The sequence below is a fragment of the Alligator mississippiensis genome, chromosome 4 (assembly GCF_030867095.1).
Source record: "Alligator mississippiensis isolate rAllMis1 chromosome 4, rAllMis1, whole genome shotgun sequence".
NCBI lineage: Eukaryota > Metazoa > Chordata > Crocodylia > Alligatoridae > Alligator > Alligator mississippiensis.
The window spans coordinates 46,198,228-46,221,553 of NC_081827.1; the positions used below are offsets into that span (position 1 = coordinate 46,198,228).

The 23,326-nt window shown below is 45.1% G+C and overlaps 1 protein-coding gene across 5 annotated transcripts in view; it reads left to right on the forward strand.

The window, feature by feature from the left end:
• The window catches only part of TSPAN12 (tetraspanin 12), an 85,663-nt gene that overhangs the window by 20,852 nt on the left and 41,485 nt on the right, over positions 1-23,326 (forward strand). For all 5 annotated transcript variants that reach the window (XM_059725941.1, XM_059725942.1, XM_059725940.1 and 2 more), the window contains 2 exons: positions 19,209-19,291; positions 20,061-20,196. In XM_059725941.1, coding sequence (XP_059581924.1) covers positions 19,209-19,291; positions 20,061-20,196 — 219 coding nt within the window. The remainder of the gene's footprint in view (positions 1-19,208; positions 19,292-20,060; positions 20,197-23,326) is intronic.

Here is a 23,326-nt window from a genome sequence, read left to right on the forward strand (position 1 = left end):
TTGCCTCCAAGTAACAGGTTTCACATCCCCTGTTACAGCACCCCACCCAAAAATTGTGTAGAAACTTTTCTGACTTACAACTTCAAAATGTCTCATAACAGTTCTCAAAGTTTGTCATTCTGTCCCCGGGTATCAAAAATTGCACTTACGGAGAACAGGATGGTTCATATACACAATGTGGTAGAGACCTTTTCATTTATGGTGATGATTCTCAACCAAGTGCCATGTGATTCTTTTAAGTGTTCTGCAGGGTGCAGCTCAATAGTAGCACAACTTGATGTGCAAATACCAACGCAGGATTAATAAGATAAACCCAGACATTTAAATTAGGAATCTATAGTGTCAAAAACATTCTGACCCACTGTGAGCTTTCTGAGGTATTTGCTTTATTTTTCTCATGTCAAAAAAACTAGTGAAAACTAAGAGCTGGCATTTTATGATGGGTGCCTTGATTCCAGAAAGTTTGAGAACCACTGGTGTAAGTTTATTGTACGCTGACTTTTCTGACTGTAGTCTGGATATAGTTTAAATATAACTTTTTAAATATAACTTTTTCAGCACCTATCTCTGAAGGGAGGGAACATACCTTTTTATAAGAACTCAGTATTATTTAATGGCGTTCATCCCATAGAGCAGAAAATCACTAAGAAGACTAGAAGAATTTTAAAGTGCTAGGAATGTATTATAGCATCTATATATGCTCAGGTTGTCATAAATGGCGAAGATTTAATTGGGACCTTTAGGCTATATCAGTTATTTAATATTACTTAGATAATATGTGTGCCTTTGTGCACTACTACAATCATTTTTGGTCTCTGATCGGGTCTGAACAATCACAGACTGTAAGACGTGTCTGCAATCTAAAGAGACAACACATCAATAAAAGGTGGAGGAAGAGGATCCAATGTACCACGGGTGGCTACAGGTGGGTTTGAAAACATCACATTTGTTTTTATTTATATTAACTTAGTTTCTTTGGGAGAGGGTCAGGAGCAGTTGGGGAAGTTGAATCGGGAGAGGAAGGGACCGTCAAATAGAAGAGAGTGGATAAAGGGAGAAAGAAACAGGAGAGAGACCATCGCCTTGATGTTCTAGGTTGGTCCTTCTGTACTTGATTTGGAAAAGGAAGATGTAGGTATTTATCGAAAATAGAACTAACAGCAACAACAATGAAAATGCCTATATTGGATTTCTTATTTTGAATCCCTTTATGCAGTGGTTTTCAACCTGTAGTCTGCAGACTGTCTAAAGGGTCTGTGGAAGATGCCTATGATCAATCAGAAGTTTGTGAATACCCTCACTTACAATTCAAAGGGGTCTGCATTTCCATATGAAATTTTTTAGGGGTCCACAAATGAGAAAAAGATTGAAAACTGCTGTCCTTATGCATTATATAACTTAAGTACATTGGTGAGTAACTGACATATCAACCTCTACAAACAGTGTTGGTGGGAATATTTACAGTGACTTGGGAGGGAGGGACCCCTCTGATTAGAAGAGGCTTGCTCTTTTATAGCCAAGCACTGCCAGTATAACTACCAGCCTAACATCCACATAGTGCATAGAGCTCAGTGTATTCACCTTGAGAATGAAGGCATGAACCAACTTTGACTAGATTTGAGCTGATGGCTCCAGGGAGAGTAAAAATTTAAACCAGATGTTTAGACCACTAAGCCATGACCTCCAGAAGAGTTTGAAAGGTCCATTACTCCTGTGAGTACTTTCTCTTATTTTCTTTTTAAATCAATATCACTTTTTACAGAAAACGTTTTGGCCAAGCACTCTGCAGCCCCAATACATTCCCTTTTGCTATACACTGAAAAGCTCTTATTGCCTCAGGGCTTTGTGAAAGGCAGTAGACATTAGCTGGCTATAGGAAAAATACCATTTTTCCCCTTGGTAGTTTTTTATTTCTCCAAGTTGTAGGGGCACATATTGCTAAATATTTCTACAGAGATGTAATATTGGAAGAAAAGTACAACTTTTTTCTATTAACCTTCAGAGCTGTCTGATGTGCACAGCTATCAATAACCTTATCTTAAAGGTAAGAAAATGGGGAAACTAAATGATGTTATGCCAGATTGTGTTTTCCTGGGTCTTCTGGCTCTTATTTTTCTCTTGGTCATTCTATCTGTACACGCAGTCCTCTACTTAGAGCGTTTCGAGTTACAACATTTTGCACTTACAACGTTTATAAATTGTCACCCTGTTTCAACTTTCTGACATGAGTTTCGACTTTACAATGCTTGATCCGATGTGACGCCATGCCAGTGAACAAGTTTGCTATGTCGCGCACCTCCCTGGATAACATCTGTCCAAACTTCCTTGCACACTTTTTTTAAAGAAAGCAGCCGAGACTCCAGAAAAACCTGCAGCCAAGACTCCTGAGAACTCCAGCCAAAAGCCCTTCAAAAATTCCAACCAAGAGCCCTTCAAAAATTCCAGCAAAGTCACCTCAAAGAAGTCCTTCCAAATCAATATGATTGTTATTTACAATATAAATACATTAATGTAGCTATATTACTCATCTATAATTGATCAAGTACAAAATTCTGGGGTATTTTGGTGAAAATAGGGTATTGGGCTTTGGTTCAGGAACCAATCCCCCATTTATAACATTGTTTCTTATGAGAAAATTGGTTCCAAGTTGCAACGTTTCGACTTAAGACACGGTTTTCAGGAACCAATTGTGTCGTAAGTCTGAGGACTGCCTGTAATATCAACTTTAAAGTATTTCACCAATAACCTATAGGCAAAGGATGTCAGACTCACCCTGGGCCCCAGGCTGGATGCAAACCACAGGGGCTTCTCTCAGATTGGATATGTGGAGCCAGAAGCACCTGTGCCAGGTCCAGGGCTACTGACACAAGTCCGTAAGTGAGTGGCAGTGGGGGTCCAGGAGCAGGCGGGGGCACGGGTCAAGTATTGAGTATCAGTGTGGGTTGTGGGGGAGTGGACAACAGTGCAGGTCAGGAGGAGTGGGCGGCAGTGTGGGTTTGGGGGTAGAAGACGGCAGTGAGGCAGGCAAGGGCTGGATCTGCACAGCCTTCACTTGTCCCACTGGTGCTGATAGCAATGTTCATCAGGGTCCGGGGACCCTGAATTTTGCAGCAGCTGGGCATGCTTCACTGGTCACGCCCCTCAACTTCTGGTAGCTAGCTGGCTGCTGGTGAGGCAGATGGAACAGTTCTGTGCGCTGGATCTGGTCCTTGGGCTTTATGTTGATGTCCCTGCTGTACAGGTTTGGGGCTTGTTAGAGGTTCTAAAAAAAAAAAAAATAAAAAAAATAGAAATTACTCTGGCAGCTGGTACTTGAACTTAGGATTCTCCTACTGCACCACAGAATGAGGCTCCCTCAAGTTTGCTGTTCTGCTGGTTCCATTAGCTAAGAAGGTTCTTAGCTTCTCAGAGTGTGGAATGGAGGGCATGCTCATTCAGATCACTTTATAGCCTGGTATTTGGGCAACTCTCTTTGGGAAGTGGGAGGTATGGGTTTGAATATTTTCAGGCTAAGGAGGACCTAGAACCCTGGTCTTCTACCTTCCAAGCAAGTGTTCTAATTCTTAGTCATAGTGCACAGGATGGATGTTGCTACCACAGCATCAGTGTGCTCAATTCTGAGTTGCTGAAATTGCCTAATGATCAGCCTGAGTCAAGCAACTAACCCAGGGTGGACAAAATACAGCCTCTGGGCCAGATCTGCCATGCCAAGAGATTTTTTTCTGACTCTGGTTCTATCTGCCTGGCCCAGTCACAGGGGGCAGCCTGGCCATGGTACATGTGACCTGTGCTGCTGCCCCTGGGTGTGGGGTGGGATGGAGGCAGCACTTCCATTGGAACCAGCTCTGCTGTCTGGGCACCCTGGCCTATCTGCCCTGTACCCATCACTGTGGGTGCCAGCCTGGCAGGCAGGGTCTCTGTGGAGACTGGCTTGGGACCCTGCAGGAAGGGTGCGCTTGGCCAGGGAGATGGCAGATGGGATGGGGCTGCAGGTAGGTGGGGAGCAGTGTCTGATAGTGGGATGGGTAGGCGGGGCTAGGATCATGGGGCACTGACAGTGTAGGGCCAAGGCCTGGGGCAGAGCCACAATGTACTCTCTGCACGTCAAGCACCGATTCCTAAGGCAGGGACGTGCAGGGAGCAGATTGCAGCTGTGCCTCAGCCCTGCATTGTCACTGCCCTGCGAACCTGGTCCCACCTGCCCATCCTGTTCTTAGATGCTGCTCCCTGCCCACCTGTGGCCCCATCTTATCTGTTGGTTGAGTGAGCCTTGCCCACAGGGGTCCTGGCCAGTCTCCATGGAGAACCTGCCTGCCCACTCCATTCAGTGCCCCCAGTGGTGGTTGCAGGCTAGACAGACTGGCACTAGATAAGATCAGTTGCCTCCCATAACCTCCTGCCCTGCAGAACGGGCCCGGGTCTGCACCCCCCCACCGCGCTGGGTTGGGTCAGCATTCCACCCCTCCCCTCTGGCCTGCAACAGATCACCAAAACTCTTTAAGTAGCCCTCTGGCCCAAATAATTGCCCATCCCTGTATTAACCTGTGGAGCAGTGGGGAGGGAGTTCATATCCCCTGCATTTTGAGCTGGCCAAGAGGTACTTCATTACAGTGCCTGGGTGCTCTGAATCACTTTTCAGAGGTGTCTTAAGTGCCTCTGTTGACTTCATAGGGATCCTAAGTACCTCAGTCTGTAGCTTGGGCTCACCCTTCTGGTGCAAGGTACCCATTTTTAAGCATTGCATTGTGTAAGCAGAGGCACCTGCAAGACTGAGCTCTATCTGGCTTTAACTTTCCTACTCTCCATTACTCCATCTGCAGGCATAGTATGAGACTTTATTACATGAAAAATGTTAAATACTGACATTGAGAATAGTCATGTAGGAGATTCGATCTGGCCTTAAGCCCTGACTCCACAAAAAATGTTGTCTCTATTGCATAGTTTAGCTTAGGTGGCTGGCATTCAGAATAGAGTGGCAGGTATATCAGCATTCTACAGCAAAGCCTCAACTCTGTTGGGTGTCCTCACTGTGTCTTGCATATCCCCTTGTTCTTTATGCTGAGATGCTGTAGGATCCTTTCTCAGTCAGTTGTAGAACATGGGTTTTTCTCTCTGGAGCAATTGTGCGAAGGGTGTAGGAGAGGGTTGTCCATGAGGGTTCTGATGTTCCAGGTCCTGAAAATGATTGTGCATCTTCATTGGTATTTTCAACCACAGTAAGGGTGATCCCATTGAATGTGGTTATCCATTCAGGAAGAAATACAAAATACTGTATTAGTATGCTTAGGGCACCTTTTCTAGCCCCCATCTCATGTCGGGTGAGCAGAGAAGATCCTGAAGTGGGTTGCTCAGTCACAGTTATGGCTGCTGACTCACTGCTGTCTCATCCAAGTGCTAGACGACCTTGTAACTGCCGTCTTCATGCCAGCTTACGATGAGCAGCTTCCAGTCCTCATTATTCTTCTTGATGATTTCAGCACCAGAGTTGGAAGGGACTCTAACCGTTGAAATGGAACCATTAGCAAGGAAGGAGTAGAAAAGTTCAACTCAAATAGCATCCTCCTCTTGACCAAATGTGCAGAAAGTGGACTCACCATCACCAATATCCTGTTCCGCCAGAAAAACAGACCAAAGACATGGCAACACACACAATCTAAGTATCGGCACCTGATTGACTATGTGATTGTCTGTGCCTGGGATTGCAAGGTTGTCCGCATCACCTGAGCTATGCTAGGAACTGACAGTTGCTGGTCTGATCACTGACTCAGCCGGTTTATATCTCTCAACCTGGCTGCCAAATGATGGCTGCAGCAGAAGCAATGCTGATGGAAGATCAACACTGAAGTGTTGAACAGTTACAAATGTCCAACTTGGGATCCTTAAAATTCTAGTTTATTAGGCGGATTGAAACACTGTAATCATAAACCTTGGGGCTGGTATGCACGCGCGCGTGCGCGCACACACACACACACACACACACACACACACACACACACAGTAGCAGGCTACAGAGTCAGGTATACCTATCCTACAAGCGCTGGAGTCTGTCGTTGAGGCTTCTTTCAGTGTGGTGTTATCTTCCAGAAGGGGGTCGCCGGCTGGTCCTTCTGGCTGGACAGGTCTGGTCGAGTTGGAGATCAAGAGGGCGCCACTGAGGGTCACTTTTCACTGCCTTTTATCTGTCCTTGGCAGACTTTGGTGACTCCCCAGTTTTCTGGTTTGCCCAATCCAGGGGTCATTGACCCTCGTGGGACTTCCCCCCCTCGGTGGCTACTGGACAGCATCTGTCAGCCCCAGGGGTCGTCCGCATGTACGTGCAGGTTTGGGAGTCCGTTGATGAATTTAGAATAGGGCTCTGGGAGTGGTTGATCTGGAGATATTCAGCCCAAAAGTTGGTCTCTGGTGTTGATTAAGTCAGGCCAGGGCTTCTAGCCCTTGATCAGTGAGGTATAGAGATTTCCCGGTTGTTACACTGTCTTCTATTGAGTTCAGCTTCCAGGTGATAATTGCTGCCTGCTTCCATGTTACACATTCAATCACTGATTCACTCACTCTTTCAGAGGCCAGACTGATACAGGGAAGGGCAGTTTGATTCCTGCCTTTGTTAACAATGTTACAATGTATAACTTACTAAAACACATTTAGTTGAAAGTTGAAAGGTGAGGAGTATAAAATATAAGCTACAAATGCCATGGCACACAAATAGATAAAAATACCAAACTTCAAGGGGAGATACAAAATGCACACATACAAATTTTAAAATACAATTCCTTATCTTAAAGTGAAAGAGAGAGGAAGGAAGAAAAGGTAGAAAAAGAGAAACATATCCAAAGAGGGGAGAGCAAATGCAGGCAAGAGGAAAAGGGGGCTTTCTGCTACAGAAGAACCCAAGCAAACAAGACCTCTTCCACCAGTGTCTCAATGAAAAACTGGTAAATTCCAGTCAACAACAGTGGGAGAATGTCAACAGCATGTGAGGTTCCCTCAAGGCGACCGTCATTAGGGCCTGTGAAGAGACACTTGGATTCTCTACCAGGAAACATCAAGACTGGTTTAGTGAGAGTGAATGGGAGATCCAAAAGTTGATCAATCATAGGTGCAAGGCCTTTTTGCTTGGCAAAACAATGCCAACTCCAAGCAAAAGAAATTGAATCTCCAATAAGCCAAGACAGAGGTCCAAAGGAGGACCTGCAATATGAAGAACAAATAGCAGGAAGACAGGGCTAAGGAGATTCAACATCTTGGTTACATCCACGATATGCAGTTTCTTCAGTGCTACCAAAGTCATCTACTGTCCAAGCACTCAGATACAAACCTCCTCAAGACATAAGGATAGAGGAGACTTGATCAAGGAAAAGGGAGCCACCCTCGTAGGCAGGAACATTTTGAAGATCTTCTCATCGAGACTCTGCTGTTGATGAGTGTTCTCAATTCCATCCTGCAACACCCAGTCAGAGATGATCTCAGAGTCCATCCAACCCTTGACGAGGTGAGGAAAGCCATGAAGCAGAGAACAACAAGGCATCTAGAATGGATGGAATCCCCATGCAAATCTTCAAACTGGGTGAGAGGAGCTCACATCATAGCTTCATGCCCTCATCTTAAGGATTTGGAATGATGAGGAAAACCTAGATGACTGCAGGGATGCCATGATTGTGACAGTCTTCAAGAAGGGAGACAAGTCCAATTGTTGAAACTACAGGGGGATCGCCTTGCTGTCCATCATAAAAAAGATCATTGTTAGAACCCTCCTGAACTGTCTCCTTCCACTTACTGAAGAGGTCCTCTGGGAATATCAGCATGGGTTAAGGCATCAAGAGGCACAAATGACATGATCTTCATAGCTTACCAGCTGCAGGAGAAGTGCCAGGAACAACATAAGCCTCTCTAGACGTCTTTTACCTCACAAAAACTTTCAGCTCTCTCAGCTGAGAAGTGTCGTGGAGGATCCTTCTGAAGTATGGATGCCCTCCAAAATTTGTCATCATGCTCTACCTGCTTCATGACCGTATGCGAGGGGTAGTTCTCAGTAATGGATCTATTGCAGATCCTTTTGAGGTTAAAATGGGGGTTAAGCAAGGCTGCATCAACACTTTTCTCAATATTCCTTGCCACGATACAACATCTGATCACCAACAAACTTCCAGCCAGAGTGGAGCTAAACTATCGAATGGACAGTAAGCTGTTTAACCTCAGCTGTCTCCAAGCCAAAACCAAGACCACAATGACCTCAATCATTGAGCTTCAGTATGCTGAGGATGCTGTAGTGTGAGCCCACTCAGAAGCAGACCTTGGGGCCATTGTTGATGTCTCTGCTGATGCATACAAAAAATAGGACTAATGCTTAACAGTCAGAAGACTAAGGTTCTCTACCAACAAGCTCCTAATTACAAGTCCCCAGCTTCAGTAATCCAGATCCACAATGAGACTCTGGAGAACGTTGAGTGTTTCCTGTACCTCGGAAGCCATCTTTTGCAGAAGGCTGACATCGAAGAAATCCAGCATTGCCTCAAATGTGCAAGGCCTTTGGATGCCTGAAGAAACAGCTGTTTGAAGATCACAATGTCAGATCCGAAACCAAGGTCATGGTTTATCAAGCAATCGTGATCCCCACCTCGCTGTATGGAGCTGAAACATGGATAATGTACAGGAGACATATAAAGTTGTTGGAGAGGTGCATGACTGCTGCCTGTGGAAGATCCTTTGAATCCAGTGGGAAGAGAGATGCACCAATGTTAATGTCCTCCTGAAAGCAACCACCACTAGTATTGAGGGCAATGGCTGCTCAATGAAGTTGATGCTGGATGACCATGTCATCTGGATTTCTGACTCCAGACTCTCGAAGCAAGTTTTAAGTTTTATTCTCCCAGCTTAGCCAAGGTGTACACTCAAGAGGAGGGCAGAGAAAGAACTTTAGGGACATCCTTAAAGCCAACTTAAAAAAATACAACTTCAATGTCAACTCGTGGATACTATCACCCAGGACTGCTCCAAATGAAGGAAGACTGCTGCAGGGATCTCAGTACTTTAAAACTTCACAACAACAACAAAAGGTGGTAGGCGGGAGTGGCAGAAACTGCATGTTGCAGACCAAATCAAAAGTCCAGCACCACCCACCCCACACGGAAACACATGTCTGAGCTTCATTAGAGTCTGTCAATCCTGGATAGGCTTCATCAGCAATCTTTGGACGCACAAATAAGACAATCATGGAAAAAAATAATCCTCAGCTGCGAGGGGTTGCCAAAGAAGATAGCAGAACTGTCAGCACTTCAGGTGCAATTCCAAGTTCCTGTGTGTGATAAAGCCCAACTTAAATATTAACTGGTACTCCCTACTGTCCAAGAAGCATTGGCTTAAAACTTAAATAAGTCCATGTGTTTGGATTTGGATAAAACCAGGTAAAGGAATGTGGGCTAAAGCTGCAGCATAGACCAGGGGTGTCAAACATATGGCCTGGTCTGTGGAACCCTGCCACCTGGCTCCAGGTGCTGCCCCTGGATCTGATCAGATCCAGAGGGGGCACAGCATGTGCCCTTGGCGTGGGGCTGGTCTGTGGGCTGGTTCTGGCCCACAGACCCTCCCCCCACTTGCTTCTCCAGCCCCAGGATACCTGATTCAGCTGTTGCTCCAGCTGGTCTGGGACCTGTGCTGCCTGTGGCACCTGTGAGCACCACATGCAGCATAGGCCCCAGACTGGCTGGAGCAGGTGCCGTGTGTGGCATGTGTCCCAGACCGTGTGGCACAGTATGATTGGGGTGGCCATTACATGCAACATGGCTGCCATTCCCACCTGACTGCACTGCATGCGGTGCCTGTTACAGCCAATATGGGATCTATGCTCCATGCAGTGCAGGTCTCAGATTGGCTGGAGTAGCTGCCAGATCAGGTATGCTGAGAAAGGGAGAGGAGGAAAGTGAAGGGAAAGGGGCCCGTGGGCCATAGTGGGCTCATGAACTGGCCCTGCACCACTCATTTAGCCTGTATAGGGTAGACATACCCTTAGGCTATGGGTTATTGTTAGGCAATAGAGGAGTATTGTTCCTGTTCCCTGAAATATTTGGAGTTTTTCCATAAATAATTCAGAAAAATAAGAAACAGACCTGGTGCAGTGGGTGTGGTTATAGAGTGTAACTGAGACCCTCAGTGTAGCTTCTTGGTAAGAGCCTATGCAAGTGGTGTGTGTGTTGATTTGCAGTGTTTTTTACTAGATCACTGTTAGTCAAACCCAACTCAGTTTTCATGGGAACACTTTCAAGCACTTTTCAGCCAAGTTTTTTCTGTACTAAAAGTGTGATTCTGATACCTCACACAGAATGAATGGCTCCTTACTCGGTAAGTAATCCCATTGATATTAGAAGTTTGTGGAGGAAGTTGTTACTCAGCCTTAGTAAGGGCATCAGCACTGTATGTGAAGTTTTTTTTTTACTACCATTTCTTTTGATTTTCTTTCCTTTCAGATTTGGGATATATTTCTTATACATACTTATACTTCCACCTATTTCTTATACTTTGATATACTTCTCATACAAATTTTTGTTCAAACTTTCAAAGTGTTCATAGTCCTTTTTTAGTGGTCTGAGCATGGCAAACTTTATGTCCTCAAATTTTAGGAACTTATGAGTGAATGAAAACAAGTGCTAAGAATAGAAACATAAGCAGCCTTAGTTATAGGATTTAGCTCTGTTCCCTTGGATAGAGAAATGCATGAATATGACTTAACCCCATGCATCAGATTTATTTTTCCAAATTAGCCATGGCCTTTATGACACCACAAGAAGCAGAGGCTTTGAGCAGGACATGCCTAATGATTAAAATAGATTTTAATAATTTAATTTAGGTTATGTAATATTCAATTTATATAAAAAAAACTCCTCAAAGTTCATTTAAACTATATGTTGAAATGCCTGGTGCTGCTGAATTATCAGAGTACGCTGTTGAAAGTCATCTTTCTTAACTGTTTGAAAGCCATTAAAATGCAACTGGACTCCCAACATTAGTTTGAAAATTTAATCACAATGTGATTTTAGGCATTTATTTTGATGAAGATTATAAATGCTGTTTTCGGTATGATCTATTTAGAAGGGTGAAAAATATTTAATAACGAATATGTGATGCTAGGAAATTTTATAAACTTTTCATTTAATGTTTATTACTATATAATATACTGTGATGGTTTAAAATGAAGCTAGTAGTGACTTGTGCAGCCATCTGTAATGAATAAAAATGCTGAACTGTTTACTGTCACATTATGTTTACAGCATGGAGAGTGGGTATGTTCAGACAAATTTTGGATATAAACTTATTGATGTACTTGTCGCAGGGCACCTCGGTACCCCTGCTCCTAGAAAGGAGGAACTGCCAGGGAGCGAGTGAGCGCGCCCTGGCCTGACATAACGAGCCCAGCTGAGGCTTGCTCAGGTAATGAGCGCAGCTGAGGGTTGCCGGAGCAACCAAGCTGAGCCAGCTGCCTGTAGGGGGCAGGACCTGGCCCTTATAAAGCTCAGGGCTGAGGCCAGGCTGGCAGTTCTCTGCCAGCAGCCGGAGAGGCAGGAGCTCCCTCGGCCGAGAGATGGGAAGGAGCCTAAGTAGCAAGTACAGCTCATGATAGCCCTGGAGGCTTGAGCTATGATGATGAGTTCTGGCCATGCGGCTTGCATTTGTGTTACAGCCTAGGGGCTTGTGGTTTTGCGTTGTGTTGTTACACCCGGAGGCTTGGGTGAGGCTGTAGGGGTTGGAGGAGGCCTCAATTACTTGCACGCCAGTGCATGAGCAACTGGCGGCGAGGAGTGCGGCCAGTGGGTCGCGGGCGCAACCCGAAGGTTGCAGACGGGGACCTAGAACCTGGATTGCGTGTGGGGGGAACATAGCCCCTGTATAGCGCCAGGGAAGGCGCAGCTCGCACGCCACTGCGCGAGCAGCGGGCGGCGAGGAGTGCGGCCAGTAGGTCGCGGGCGCAACCCGTAGGTTGCGGACGGGGACCGAGACCCCGGATTGCATGTGGGGGGGAACATAGCCCCCGGCCCCAGGAAAGGGGCGGTATTACTGAGTAGCCCAGTGTGGGCACGGCGAGCCCCAGAGAAGGGGGGGAGCGCCATACTGAGCAGCCCTAGAGAGTGGGGCCATACTGAGTAGCCCAGCGTGGGCGCGGCGAGCCCCCAGAGAGGGGGAACGCCCTTGTACGTTATCGAGTAGCCCAGTGTGGGCACGGCGAGCCCCAGAGAGGGGGAACGCCATTGTGTTTTATTGAGTAGCCCAGCATGGGTGCGGCGAGCCCCCAGAGAGGGGGAACGCCCTTGTACGTTATTGAGTAGCCCAGTGTGGGCGCGGCGAGCCCCAGAGAGGGGGAACGCCATTGTGTTTTATTGAGTAGCCCAGCATGGGTTCGGCGAGCCCCCAGAGAGGGGGAACGCCCTTGTACGTTATTGAGTAGCCCAGTGTGGGCGCGGCGAGCCCCAGAGAGGGGGAACGCCCTTGTGTATTATTGAGTAGCCTAGTGTGGGCGCACGGGCATAGCGAGCCCGGCCGCAGGCTAGTGCGGCAATCCCCCTCAGACCAAGGCAGGGCGCTGCGGTTGCCCCTGAGAAGACAGGGAGTAGCAGCGCGGGGAGCCAGAGTCAGGGAGGGTGTCCGTGCGGTTGGCCCATAGGAACGGTGGCCCGCTGGAGAGTCCCGGAGCGGAACCACACCGGCAGGGGAGGCCCAGAGTGGGCTAGACGGGAGTCCCAGCAAGAGGCTGGGCACAAGAGAGGGAGCCCAGAGTGGGCCACATTAGAGAGGAGGCCTGGGAAGCGGGCGTATAGACCAAACAACGTCCTTTACATCTGCGAGGCTTGGGGCGTGGTATTAGGGGCTGGTAGGAGCCACGCATAGCCCATAAGGCTAGGGCGCTTGGGTAGCGCCCATTGTACGGGGAGACCCACAAGGGGTCCAGGAGCTGACAGGCCCGAGGTAACACAAGTCAGCCTCCCTATTACATATATTCCATCAAGACGTGGCGGGCGAGAATGGAGGGTGCTCTCGGGCCGGAGTAGCACGGTGAGAGGGCCTCAAGGAGATCACGGCCCTCCGCGAGGACCCCGCCGTGACAGTACTGATGCCAGTGCTAATGCCATGGAATTATTTCTGATGCATTTTATTTTGTGCTAAATTATATCCTTTCATACCTAAACTCTATTTGATTGCCTGGTATGGCTTTCTGGCTGGCTAGAATTTTCATGCTAATTTATTAACACAAACCGTTGGGAGAAACTGCCAATTTCTGAGACCTCCTTTTGGCCTTCTTCCACAAAACTGAGTAGGAGGAGAGGGACTAAACCAAATAATCATGACCTGTCTTCTTCCCACATCTCCTTAAACATAGGCTTTCATGGAATTGCTGAGATGTTTCTCCTGGTGTTTGTCTTAAGGGCTTGAGGTGTCCCAAGAATGTTTGGGTGACTTTTATTTCATATTTAAGCTGGCTTTTGAACATGTAGGGCTAGGTGCTTATCTTCTGTACGTTAGTTCAATTCCACTGGTGCCCAGCTGAAGATCTGGTTTAGGTTTTGGTGCTGAGAAATCTGATTTCAGCTGGGGACTGAGGAAGCCCAGCATTGTTGAAAAGAACAAATTACACTATAAGCACTGTATGGGATGATATATTTTCCTAGAGTCAAAAAGTCAAAGGTGCACACATGCACACAAAATCTCATTTCTAAGCTGCCTTTCATTTCCTTTATAGGGAATTAAAAAAAAATGAAATTGGGAGCACCATTCATAACTGTTGGAGTGTCTCCTTTTGACTAGGGGTACACCGATAGAGATTTTTTTCGGCCGATACCGATAGCCGATTTTTAAGGAGGCATATTGGCCAATACCAAGCTGATTTCCGTTATGCATCCTGGCAACTTAAAGAGCAGTGTCGGGTTGATAAGTCTTTTGTGGTGGAAGGGGAGTGTGGGGGAAGGGAAGGGGTGTGGGGGTGCAGATCAAGGCCCCTGCGTTGAGGGAGGGAGTGGGGCTAGGGCAGGCACTGCCTAGCCAGGGTGGGTAGGGGTTGTAGCTGTGGCTCATCTGGGGGTGCAGGGGGATGGCTCCCGCTACTGTGTGCACCCCAGGAGGGCATGGGAGGCACATGCCTCAAGATCTGTACACGGGTAGGGCAGGCTGCCGCTGTGAGCTGGAGCCAGGGCTGTGTCGGGCTCTTCCCAGCAGGAGCTGGGCCAGCTGATCTCAGGGCGGGCAGCAGTGGTGCTGGGAGGGAGGTTACGGGGGGGCTGCAGCCCCCCCCAACCCACCTCCCAGAACCGCCACCCCCCTGCCGTAAGTGCAGCCCAGCCCTCCACTGGGAAGAGCCTGGTGCAGCTCCTGGCCCAGCCCACAGTGGCAGCCCACTCTGCCCCACGCAGATCTGGGGGTACATACCCCCCATGCCCTCCCGGGGTACGTGCAGCAGCGGGAGCCACCCTCCCTCCCCACACCCTCCTGACGAGCTGCGGCTCTGTCCTATGCCCTGCCCTGGCTGTGCAGCACCTGCTCCTACCCCAGCCCAGCCCCACTCCATCCCTCCCTCCCTCACCGCAGGGACCTTGATCTGCCCCCCTCCCCCCAAATGCCCCTTCTCTCCCTCCTCCCCTTCCACCACAACAGACTTACCATCTGGCTGCACCTCACCAAGCTGCTGGGCTGTGCTCCTCTCTGCCTACATGCTGCACTTCATGGGGCATTTAGCAGCCACATGATCGGCCACATCGGGCAAAAAAAGCTGATTTCCGACAGAGTCAATTTTCTTTATATCAGTGCCGATTCAATATTAGACCGATGTATTGGTGCACCTCTACTTTTGACTTATCAGGCATTCTGTTCAGATATGTAGAAATGAAGAAGTAGTACAGTTCTGGGCTTGACATTGTCAGTGTCCCGCAATTTCTTTTTTCCAAAAAAGGCTGGAGATAAGCAAATTCATAGTTTTTAGAAAAAGAAACATAAAAGGGTAATTTTATTCTAAACTATAGAGCCTGCACCATCATTTTCAAAGCTGTCTGATATTATTTTAAAAAGAAGAATGCATTATTCCTTTTTTGTGACATATAATAAATATGCTATTTTTGCCCTTAAATATGTATGTTAAAGGAAGGCAGGTAGAGAGAATGATTTGGCTCACACAAGTAAGAATGAAGTAGGAAACCTTTTTGTGTGTAGTTTGCTCTTACCAATCTGGTTAATGACAGTGATGAAAAAGTTGTTGTGTAGGTTATAGGTCACAGGGAAAAAGAGCTGGTAGATTCTCCTCAGTCCCAAGTGCATACATGTCCACATTTTATAGAAAATAATATACCTTCTCAGTTCTCGATACTTAACATTCTTCTTAATCTTCTCGCCACTGATCTAATACCAAAGAAAAATATTTTCAGCAGATGGGAGTTTCTTTCTGCTGCTGTTTGCTCTGTAATGCCTATTAACCTCTTCTGAGAGTTGCTAAGTGAAGATTTGATGGCTTGCTTCACCAGTTTTGAATATGTATATAAACCCTTCCTGTAAATAGAGTAGGGTGAATTCCCTCCAGTAGAAATACTGAGATGTAACATTAATAAACGCTTGTATTATTCTGTCACATCTATCTGGACGGGGGGTGAGGGGAAGGTGTTAAAATAATTTGAGTTCACTGTTGACCATGACATAGGAAGGGCAGTCATTCAGAATGTCAGAAGTGCTTGAGACATGTGCTTAGTAGTCTTACATCTTTTTGTAAATACCTATCTTACATTCCTACTGTTTCCTTCCAGGGAAGATTCCCCTTCCTGGAGTCTGGCTGAGGAATAAACCCAAATCTTCTGTATTCTTTCCACTGCTCATAGCTTCCTGAAGTAGCAGTCAAGGCAGAGCAGAAGAAAATCTTGTTGCTATTTCCCCAACCAAAATAGATCCTATGGAGCTTTAAGAAAATGTGCAGCAACACACAGATATGCAGACTCTGTATCACAGTTGTACTGACTTTTAAGAATATATACATAGCAGACTGAATACCTGAAGCTCCTGCTGATGCTGCTTAGAGCCAGGATTGCATTCTCTATTATGTGCAATGATTTTGAAAAGAAGAGATGAAATAGCTACTAGGACGTATCATGAAATGTTTAAGACAGAAATAGCCTGCTATAAGCGTGCTTCAGGCAAAGAATTCCAAGAACTTGATAAAGACACAGAGGAGTTGTTGTAATGCATTAATTTTGCACTAGTTAAACTGTTCCTCATACATGCTTTTGGGCAGTATCAGGGCACACACAAAGTCAGTAGCTAGCACTGAACTAGGTACAGGACAATCTGGGACTCCTCCAAAAGAGGTACTGTTGTTAATAATTAGAGCCATTTAGATCAGTGGTTCTCAATCTTTTTAGAGTTAAGGTGGCCCTTGGAAAATGCCAGTTCTCAGTTTTCACTATTTTTTTCACTACAGAAAAACAATAGAGCAATTCTTCTGTTGCAAAGAACTCAAAAACACAACAGGTCAGAATGTTTAACACTAAAGATTTCTTTTTTAAATGTCTGGGTTTATCTTGTGAATCATGCTTACACACCTAACAGTGGTAACTTTGTATGGCACCCTGTGACCCACATGAAAGAATTTCAAAGCAACCTAAGGTGCCATGGCACCTTGGTTGAGAATCTCTGGTTTAGATGCAGTACTTAGGAGCACCATTGGTACATGTGTTGCTGTGTTTCTGAACCAAGGTGAAGGAAACCAAAAGTCGATAAATCTAGAATTGAGTTTTGAGAAGCTGCCAGCAAGTGGAACAGTTCCGTTGCCATTCTGAATGAGTTTGTCTGTAAAGTGCCACTCTGCCCTGTGCTCTACATGCAGAAGTCATAGACGGTTTGTGATCTAAGGAGTGTGGACTCGGATACACAAAAGGTCTCTAGTGTGACAATGCTTAATATCTACCATGCTTTGTAGGCACCTGGCTCTTGGAGTGGAATTTGCAACTGTGAATTAGATGTTTATGACCCTAAAGCAGGGGTGGGCAAAATATGGCTTGCCGGCTGGAACTGGCCCACCAAGCACTTTCATCTGGCCTGTGGCAGCCACCAACAAATTGTGCCCCACCCAGCCATTCCACCCACGAGAGTGGGAGCAAAGTGCCTGCATGTACACACAGCCCCAAACACACCCTATTGTCTTGCTCCCACCCTTGTGGGTGGAACAGCCTGGCCAACCAGCATGCAGCTCCTTGGTCTTCCGCTGGCTCTGGGCAGCAGGTAGGGAAGTGGCAGGTGCAGGTCTGCAGGTGGCAAGAGCATGGGGCTGGGGCTGGTGGCAGCATGGAACTCGGGGGGGGGGGGGGGGGCTGCGTGTGGATGTGAGGGAGGGTGGGGTATATGGGGACCCCCCACTTGCCTCATGGTAAGCAGCCCTGTGTCCTGAAGCCCTGCCTGCTGCTGCTGCCACCGCTCAGGTGCTGGAGCTGGCTGCCTTCCCTGCCCCCCCAGGGGAAGGCACCTGGGGCTTCCCTCCCCTGCAGTGCAGCCCTGGCAGGGAAGGCAGCTGGCTCCAGTGCCTGAGGTGTCCCTACTGTGCTGCGCAGAACTGGCAGGGAAGGCAGCTGGCTCCAGCACATGGGGCTTCCCCCCTGTGCTGTGCAAGCACAGGGGCTGTGCGTGAGTGGCAAGGAGCCCCAGTGATACAGACAGCCCGGCAGAGGTTGTGCCTCTTGCTGTGACGTGCAGTGCTGGCTGGAGCTGCAGCCCTCTGGGCGCCTACACCCTGAGCACTGCGGCTGCTGCTGCTGTGCCATGGGGGCATGTAGGGGGGTCCCAACACTCCCTCACCCTCCCTCACACACCCACGCCCTGCCCCCACAACTCCCCACATATGCACAACCCCCCAACATGACCTGTGCCCCCAACACACTGCCATACCCCCACATCCTACCACCCCCCACTCCACCACACACACACACCCCCCCCACCGTACCCTGCCCCATCATATATAAAACTAAGAATTTATCTTTGAGTTATTATGCAGTCATCTCTTTATACACTACTCAAACATAAATCATGACAAAAATATTTTTTGTAATGCAATTAAAATATGTTATAGGAGGTGCTTGACTTCTAGTGTATGATTTGGTTTTTTTTCTGGTTCTAAGATATCAACCCCCCACTCCCAAAAAGAGTATTTTGGGGGGGGGGGGCAAGGGGAGGGACTACTGGTGGCAAAGGTCAGGGGTTGGGGGTGGGACTTCCAGTCCCAAAATGGTGACAAGGGGGCAGGGCAACTGTCAAGGTGCAGGACGGCCCATGTGGCCTTTGACAGCTCACCAAAACTCATTAAGCTGCCCTCCCTCCCTCTGAAATAATTGCCCAACCCTGCCCTAAGGAGTGTAAGGTGAGAATTACATGCCCAGAAAAGGGATATACAACAGCTAACACTGCATGTATGTGTTTAAATGAATGCCTAAACTAATCAATAAAGAATGCTCAAGAAAAGTTTGTGTCTGAACTCCTTCCTCTCTCCTTGATTTAGGCATCTTACTGCTGCCTTGATTAGGTTTCTATGTGAGACTGTTCCATACAGTCTAAATAGACAAAAAAAGTAGTGTTACTTTGTTTTACAGATGGGGAAACAGGCATGTGGCATGCCCAAGGACATATTGTCTGTGTAAGAGTGAGGAACTGAACCAAGTTCTTCCGAATTTAATCTCTAGACCACTGTGTTTCTGTACTTTAGTCATTAGACCACTGTACTATATTAGAGTAAGGTGACACCTTATTCTAATATCTGTGTCTGTCTTAGCTGAGCTGGGTCTTGGATTGTCCTTTACTGGCTCTGCACATGTGATTCATAGTAACCAGCAGAGTTCTGTTGGGAACTCCACAGTAATTACTGATGTTAGAAGCAGAGGTAAATCTCCTCCAAAGCTCTTCACTCCCCGGTGTGTATAGTTTTATGGATTCAACCATTATTAGCGTCCAGTGCTATGCAGGTGGGAAAGCAAACATTAGACTTTCCTAGGCATCAAATAACTGAACCAGGAGAGGGATGATAATTATGCTTCCCTAAATACTTAGGCAAAAGCCCAACTTCAGCACATGTAAGCACAACTTGGGGGCAGGGGGAGTATTTTGTTCTGATAAATGATTATCTTTGCAACCAGTATTGGTGATGACTGATTAATCCTGTATTTAATTTTTTTAGATGCTTGATAAACAACAACACTTTTTTTTTTTAGTTGATGTCCATTAGCGTGTTGGGTGTGTCTGCTTGGATGAGGGACTACCTGAATAATGTTCTCACTTTAACTGCAGAAACAAGGTAAGTCTGTCTTTAAATCTGATACTATATGTAGCTAAATGATGCTGCTGTGCATAGTTTATCCAAAGTATCTGGTTTCCTAATTAAGCTTTCTATGGAGAAGCAGTCCTTTGAAGTCATTCTAATTTTTTTTATTAAAAGGGATATTTTACAATTATTTGTGGTGTTGCCAAAATCAGAGAAGAACAAATTTAGTTTTTGCCTTGTCCTGCCCACTTTTGTTCTCTCTGCCTTTTTTTATTGTCAGTGATGAATTTTGGCTTCCTATTCCAGGAATGTAGTTTGGGGGAGAACTGGGGGATGAATTCTGTGGCTTACCATTTGGTGTCATGGGGTGCTCCTGCTTTCCAGGGGACCTATGAAAATCTGTCTCCTCGAAAAGCTATGTCCCTGACTGACCCTGTTGGTATATTACTTTACAGCATATTTTGAATACTTTCTATTACATTTTCGAGATGTAAGCATTATCTTTAGTTTTAATATTGTAGCATCAGGTGTCCTAGGCATGGACCATTGTGCTAGATACTGTACAAATGCAGAGCAAAAAGCACCTACTTTGTAAGTATTCAACCTTCCATACATTCAGGAAATCTATGATTTTCAAACGCAGCATAATTAATTTCTGTGATCAAAAACTGGTAGGACATTTTAAACAATGTGACAACTAATAAACATTTTCATTACAGATTACAATGTTAATATTCTACTTGTAGTTTCTGTGTTTACAGTGTAGTTCTTTATTTTGTTACTGGTTTTTGTTTGTTTTTAGGGTGGAGGAAGCTGTCATTCTGACTTATTTTCCCGTGGTCCATCCAGTCATGATTGCAGTCTGTTGCTTCCTTATCATCGTGGGGATGTTAGGGTACTGTGGCACAGTGAAAAGAAACCTATTGCTTCTTGTATGGGTATGTTTTATTCATTAATCTTCAAACCCAGTTAACTTCTGCCTTATTTAAACTTAGAAGAAAAGTGTTAATAATCATTGTCTTTGATAAACACCATATCTGTGTAACTTTTTCTGGTTGAGTTATGATATTAATGTTATTATATACTATTATAATTGCAAAGCACACTGTAGGGAAGAATTTATTATGCAGAATGCATTAAGTTATGTTTGAAAGATAAGCTATGTCATTTGCAAAAATGTTGTTAGTGTTAGTAGCATAGGATGATTCAGGGAGAAGAAACGTGGTGCTGATCAGTGCAGGAGCATGGGTAGTTGTGATCTGAAACAAATCATAAGGTTATTGCTTTGACTTCTGCTTACTAACTTGTTAATTAACCCTGGGTTCTTTTTTCTTCCACCTGTAGTCAATTGTAGGGACAAATAACAACACTTAAGCTGACATAACCAACTGATTTGGAAGTGCATTGAGGCAGCTGCAGAGCTTAATTCTTTTACCATATTGCACAGTGTGTAAGTTGACATATTGTATAAGCTGACCCCATTTTTCTGATCCAAAAAATTAGGAATTTTGTAGATCCAGTGTAACTAACTTACCTAACTAACCTAACTTTTTGGATCAGAAATATGGGGTCAACGTGGGCTAGGCACCTGGGGGGTAGACACATGCCACAGTGCTACTTGCAGGGGACAGGGCCAGGCTTGGGTGGTGTGGCCCCATCCCCTGTAAGTGGTGCTGTCTGGGCCACACCCACTGAGCACTGAGCTTGGCCCTGTCCCTGTCCCATCCCCTACGAGTGGTGCTGGGCTTGGTGCTTGGCTGGTCTGTCCTCATCCCCTACAGGCAGTGCTGTCTGGGCTGTGCCAGCCCAGTGCCGAGCCCGGTGCTGCTCGCAGGGGACAATGAATGATACAGTGTATAAGTTGAGGTTGAATTTTAAGAGGTTGAATTTAAAAATTGGGCTTCAAAACTCCATTTATACACCATGAAATGAAATGTGTTACTTGTGTCTGCAGTGGTACTTGGTTGTAGGTAATTTAAAGATCAGTTTCAGGTTGCCAACTTCCTTCTTCCTGTGGATGTTAAAACACTTTGAGATTGATGTCACTAGATAATCTTGTGCAAGAAACTTATGTTTTAAAATATTTATAGATATTTAATGCTCAGTGAAATCCATGATTTTTTTTTTTTTTAATCTGGTGTTTAGTACCTTGCTGAATTGGGTCCCATGTTGGGACTGCTGAACTGGGGTGCAGTATTTTTTTGGACCTATACTTATCACTGTAATTCCAATGAGAGTAAAAAGACAAATGAAATCCTTTAGCTGAAAGAATATCTATGGAGTAATGAAGCTGGGGTCCTGCTGTTTCTCAGTACCAGAACATACCAGGTACCCTTGCAAATTTCTACTGCTGCACTGCACTGCACTGCACTGCATGCATGGATTTTTTCTAATATAACTATGAGGCTTGGGACTCACAATTTTTACAGAAACTAGGGAGAAGAAGGTAGAAGGATATGTGAGCTGTACCTAATATCAATTTCTTTGCTCTCTTTAATGTAGAGGCATAACTAATGAGTTTCATGTTTTAAGCAAAACTCTCCTGCACCTTGGAGGAGGGAGGAAAGAGGGTGGAGAGTGGTTTTACCTGCCCTAGCTGTCCATGTACCCAGGTCCATCAGCCAGGTAGTATAGGGCTGTTTCTGCTGTAGCAAAGACTTGGGGCAGCAGGGGGCTCCATTTGGGTACCCCTCAAAGTTGATGCCCCCCTAAGTTGGTGCTCAGGAATGAGGCCCTCATTCAGTTACACTACTGATTTAATGGAAAAATATTATAAATCTATGCAATATAGTCACGGCCCTCTGAGAGACAGCCCCTATAACCCTTGACTGTTTGAGAGAGCTGTTTTGTTTAATAGTTCCATTGAAAGCTCCATAATACCATAATGTTTTGCTAATTGTAGGAGTGGTAAATAGTATTTGCCCTCTAAACTATTTCTTAAAATCTTAGTATGATGAATGTTGTTCACAGTTGTATACTTTGGAGAAACTCTCTCATTTTAACACTAATATCTTCTAGTAATGTAATAGTAATACATTTTTAGGACTTGATTTTGCACCATTTAAAGCAAATGGGAGCAGGTTTAAAAACACATTGTTAAAGATAATGATTCTGTAGTGCCTGACTGCATACTTACTTTCTAATATTACTTACCCAATCTTTGTATTTATCTCAGAAGCATTAGTTGTTACTAGGTTATTTTTTAAACCATAAAAATATTTTGCAAATCATTTTTATTTTCTGTAAATAGAAAAGCGATTAAAATATGATTAAATATATTCTGAAACCCTTAGATTTTGTTAGTGAGGTTTTTTCCCAGAGCTGTGAATTTTTTTTTTATAAAACATTTTTATTACATGAAGAGGAAAAAGAACCATAGCAATTGCAGTAAATGAAAAAAAAATTTGGAGGGAATACATTATGATGCTTTGTATTATATCTTAATATTCTTATTGGTCTTCAATTTTGAAATAGTGCTTTACGTTTTTTAAAAACTTAATTAAAAATAGTAAAATTATTAAAACTGTATCAGGTCTTTTTTCTTGGATTATTTAGAATGCCACTGAAAGAGAAGAGATGGTTTATAGCTTTGAACATAATCTGGAAATAAATTTATTTAATGTGTTTTAAGCAGTCAAATTACATTAAATCAAAACAAGACATTCCTAAAGCTTAACTTGCAATATTTCACTCTCAGGAGCCTGAGAACTGGTTCTTGCTAAATAAACTGATAAGCAAAAAATAAATCATATCTTTCTAAGTATGCCACCATCTTTGACTAATTGTTAAATAAGTAGAATCCTGCTGTACTGCAGAGATGTGCAGGCATGAGTCAATACTTCATTCATCAAACTAATCAGAAAAGTGATGGATGAACAGAAAGAGCTTTTGTAAGACCAGATGAACCAAAAGATAAGGACAGAAACTTGGCGTAGAACATTAGCAGTCTCCTCAATCATGCTTTTATTTTTCCTTGATATATAAACAGCTAACATGATTTAAAGACAAAAATGTGGGATGCAAATCTAAAGTTGTCAGGAAGCATTCTAATTGAAAGTTTTTGCAAAG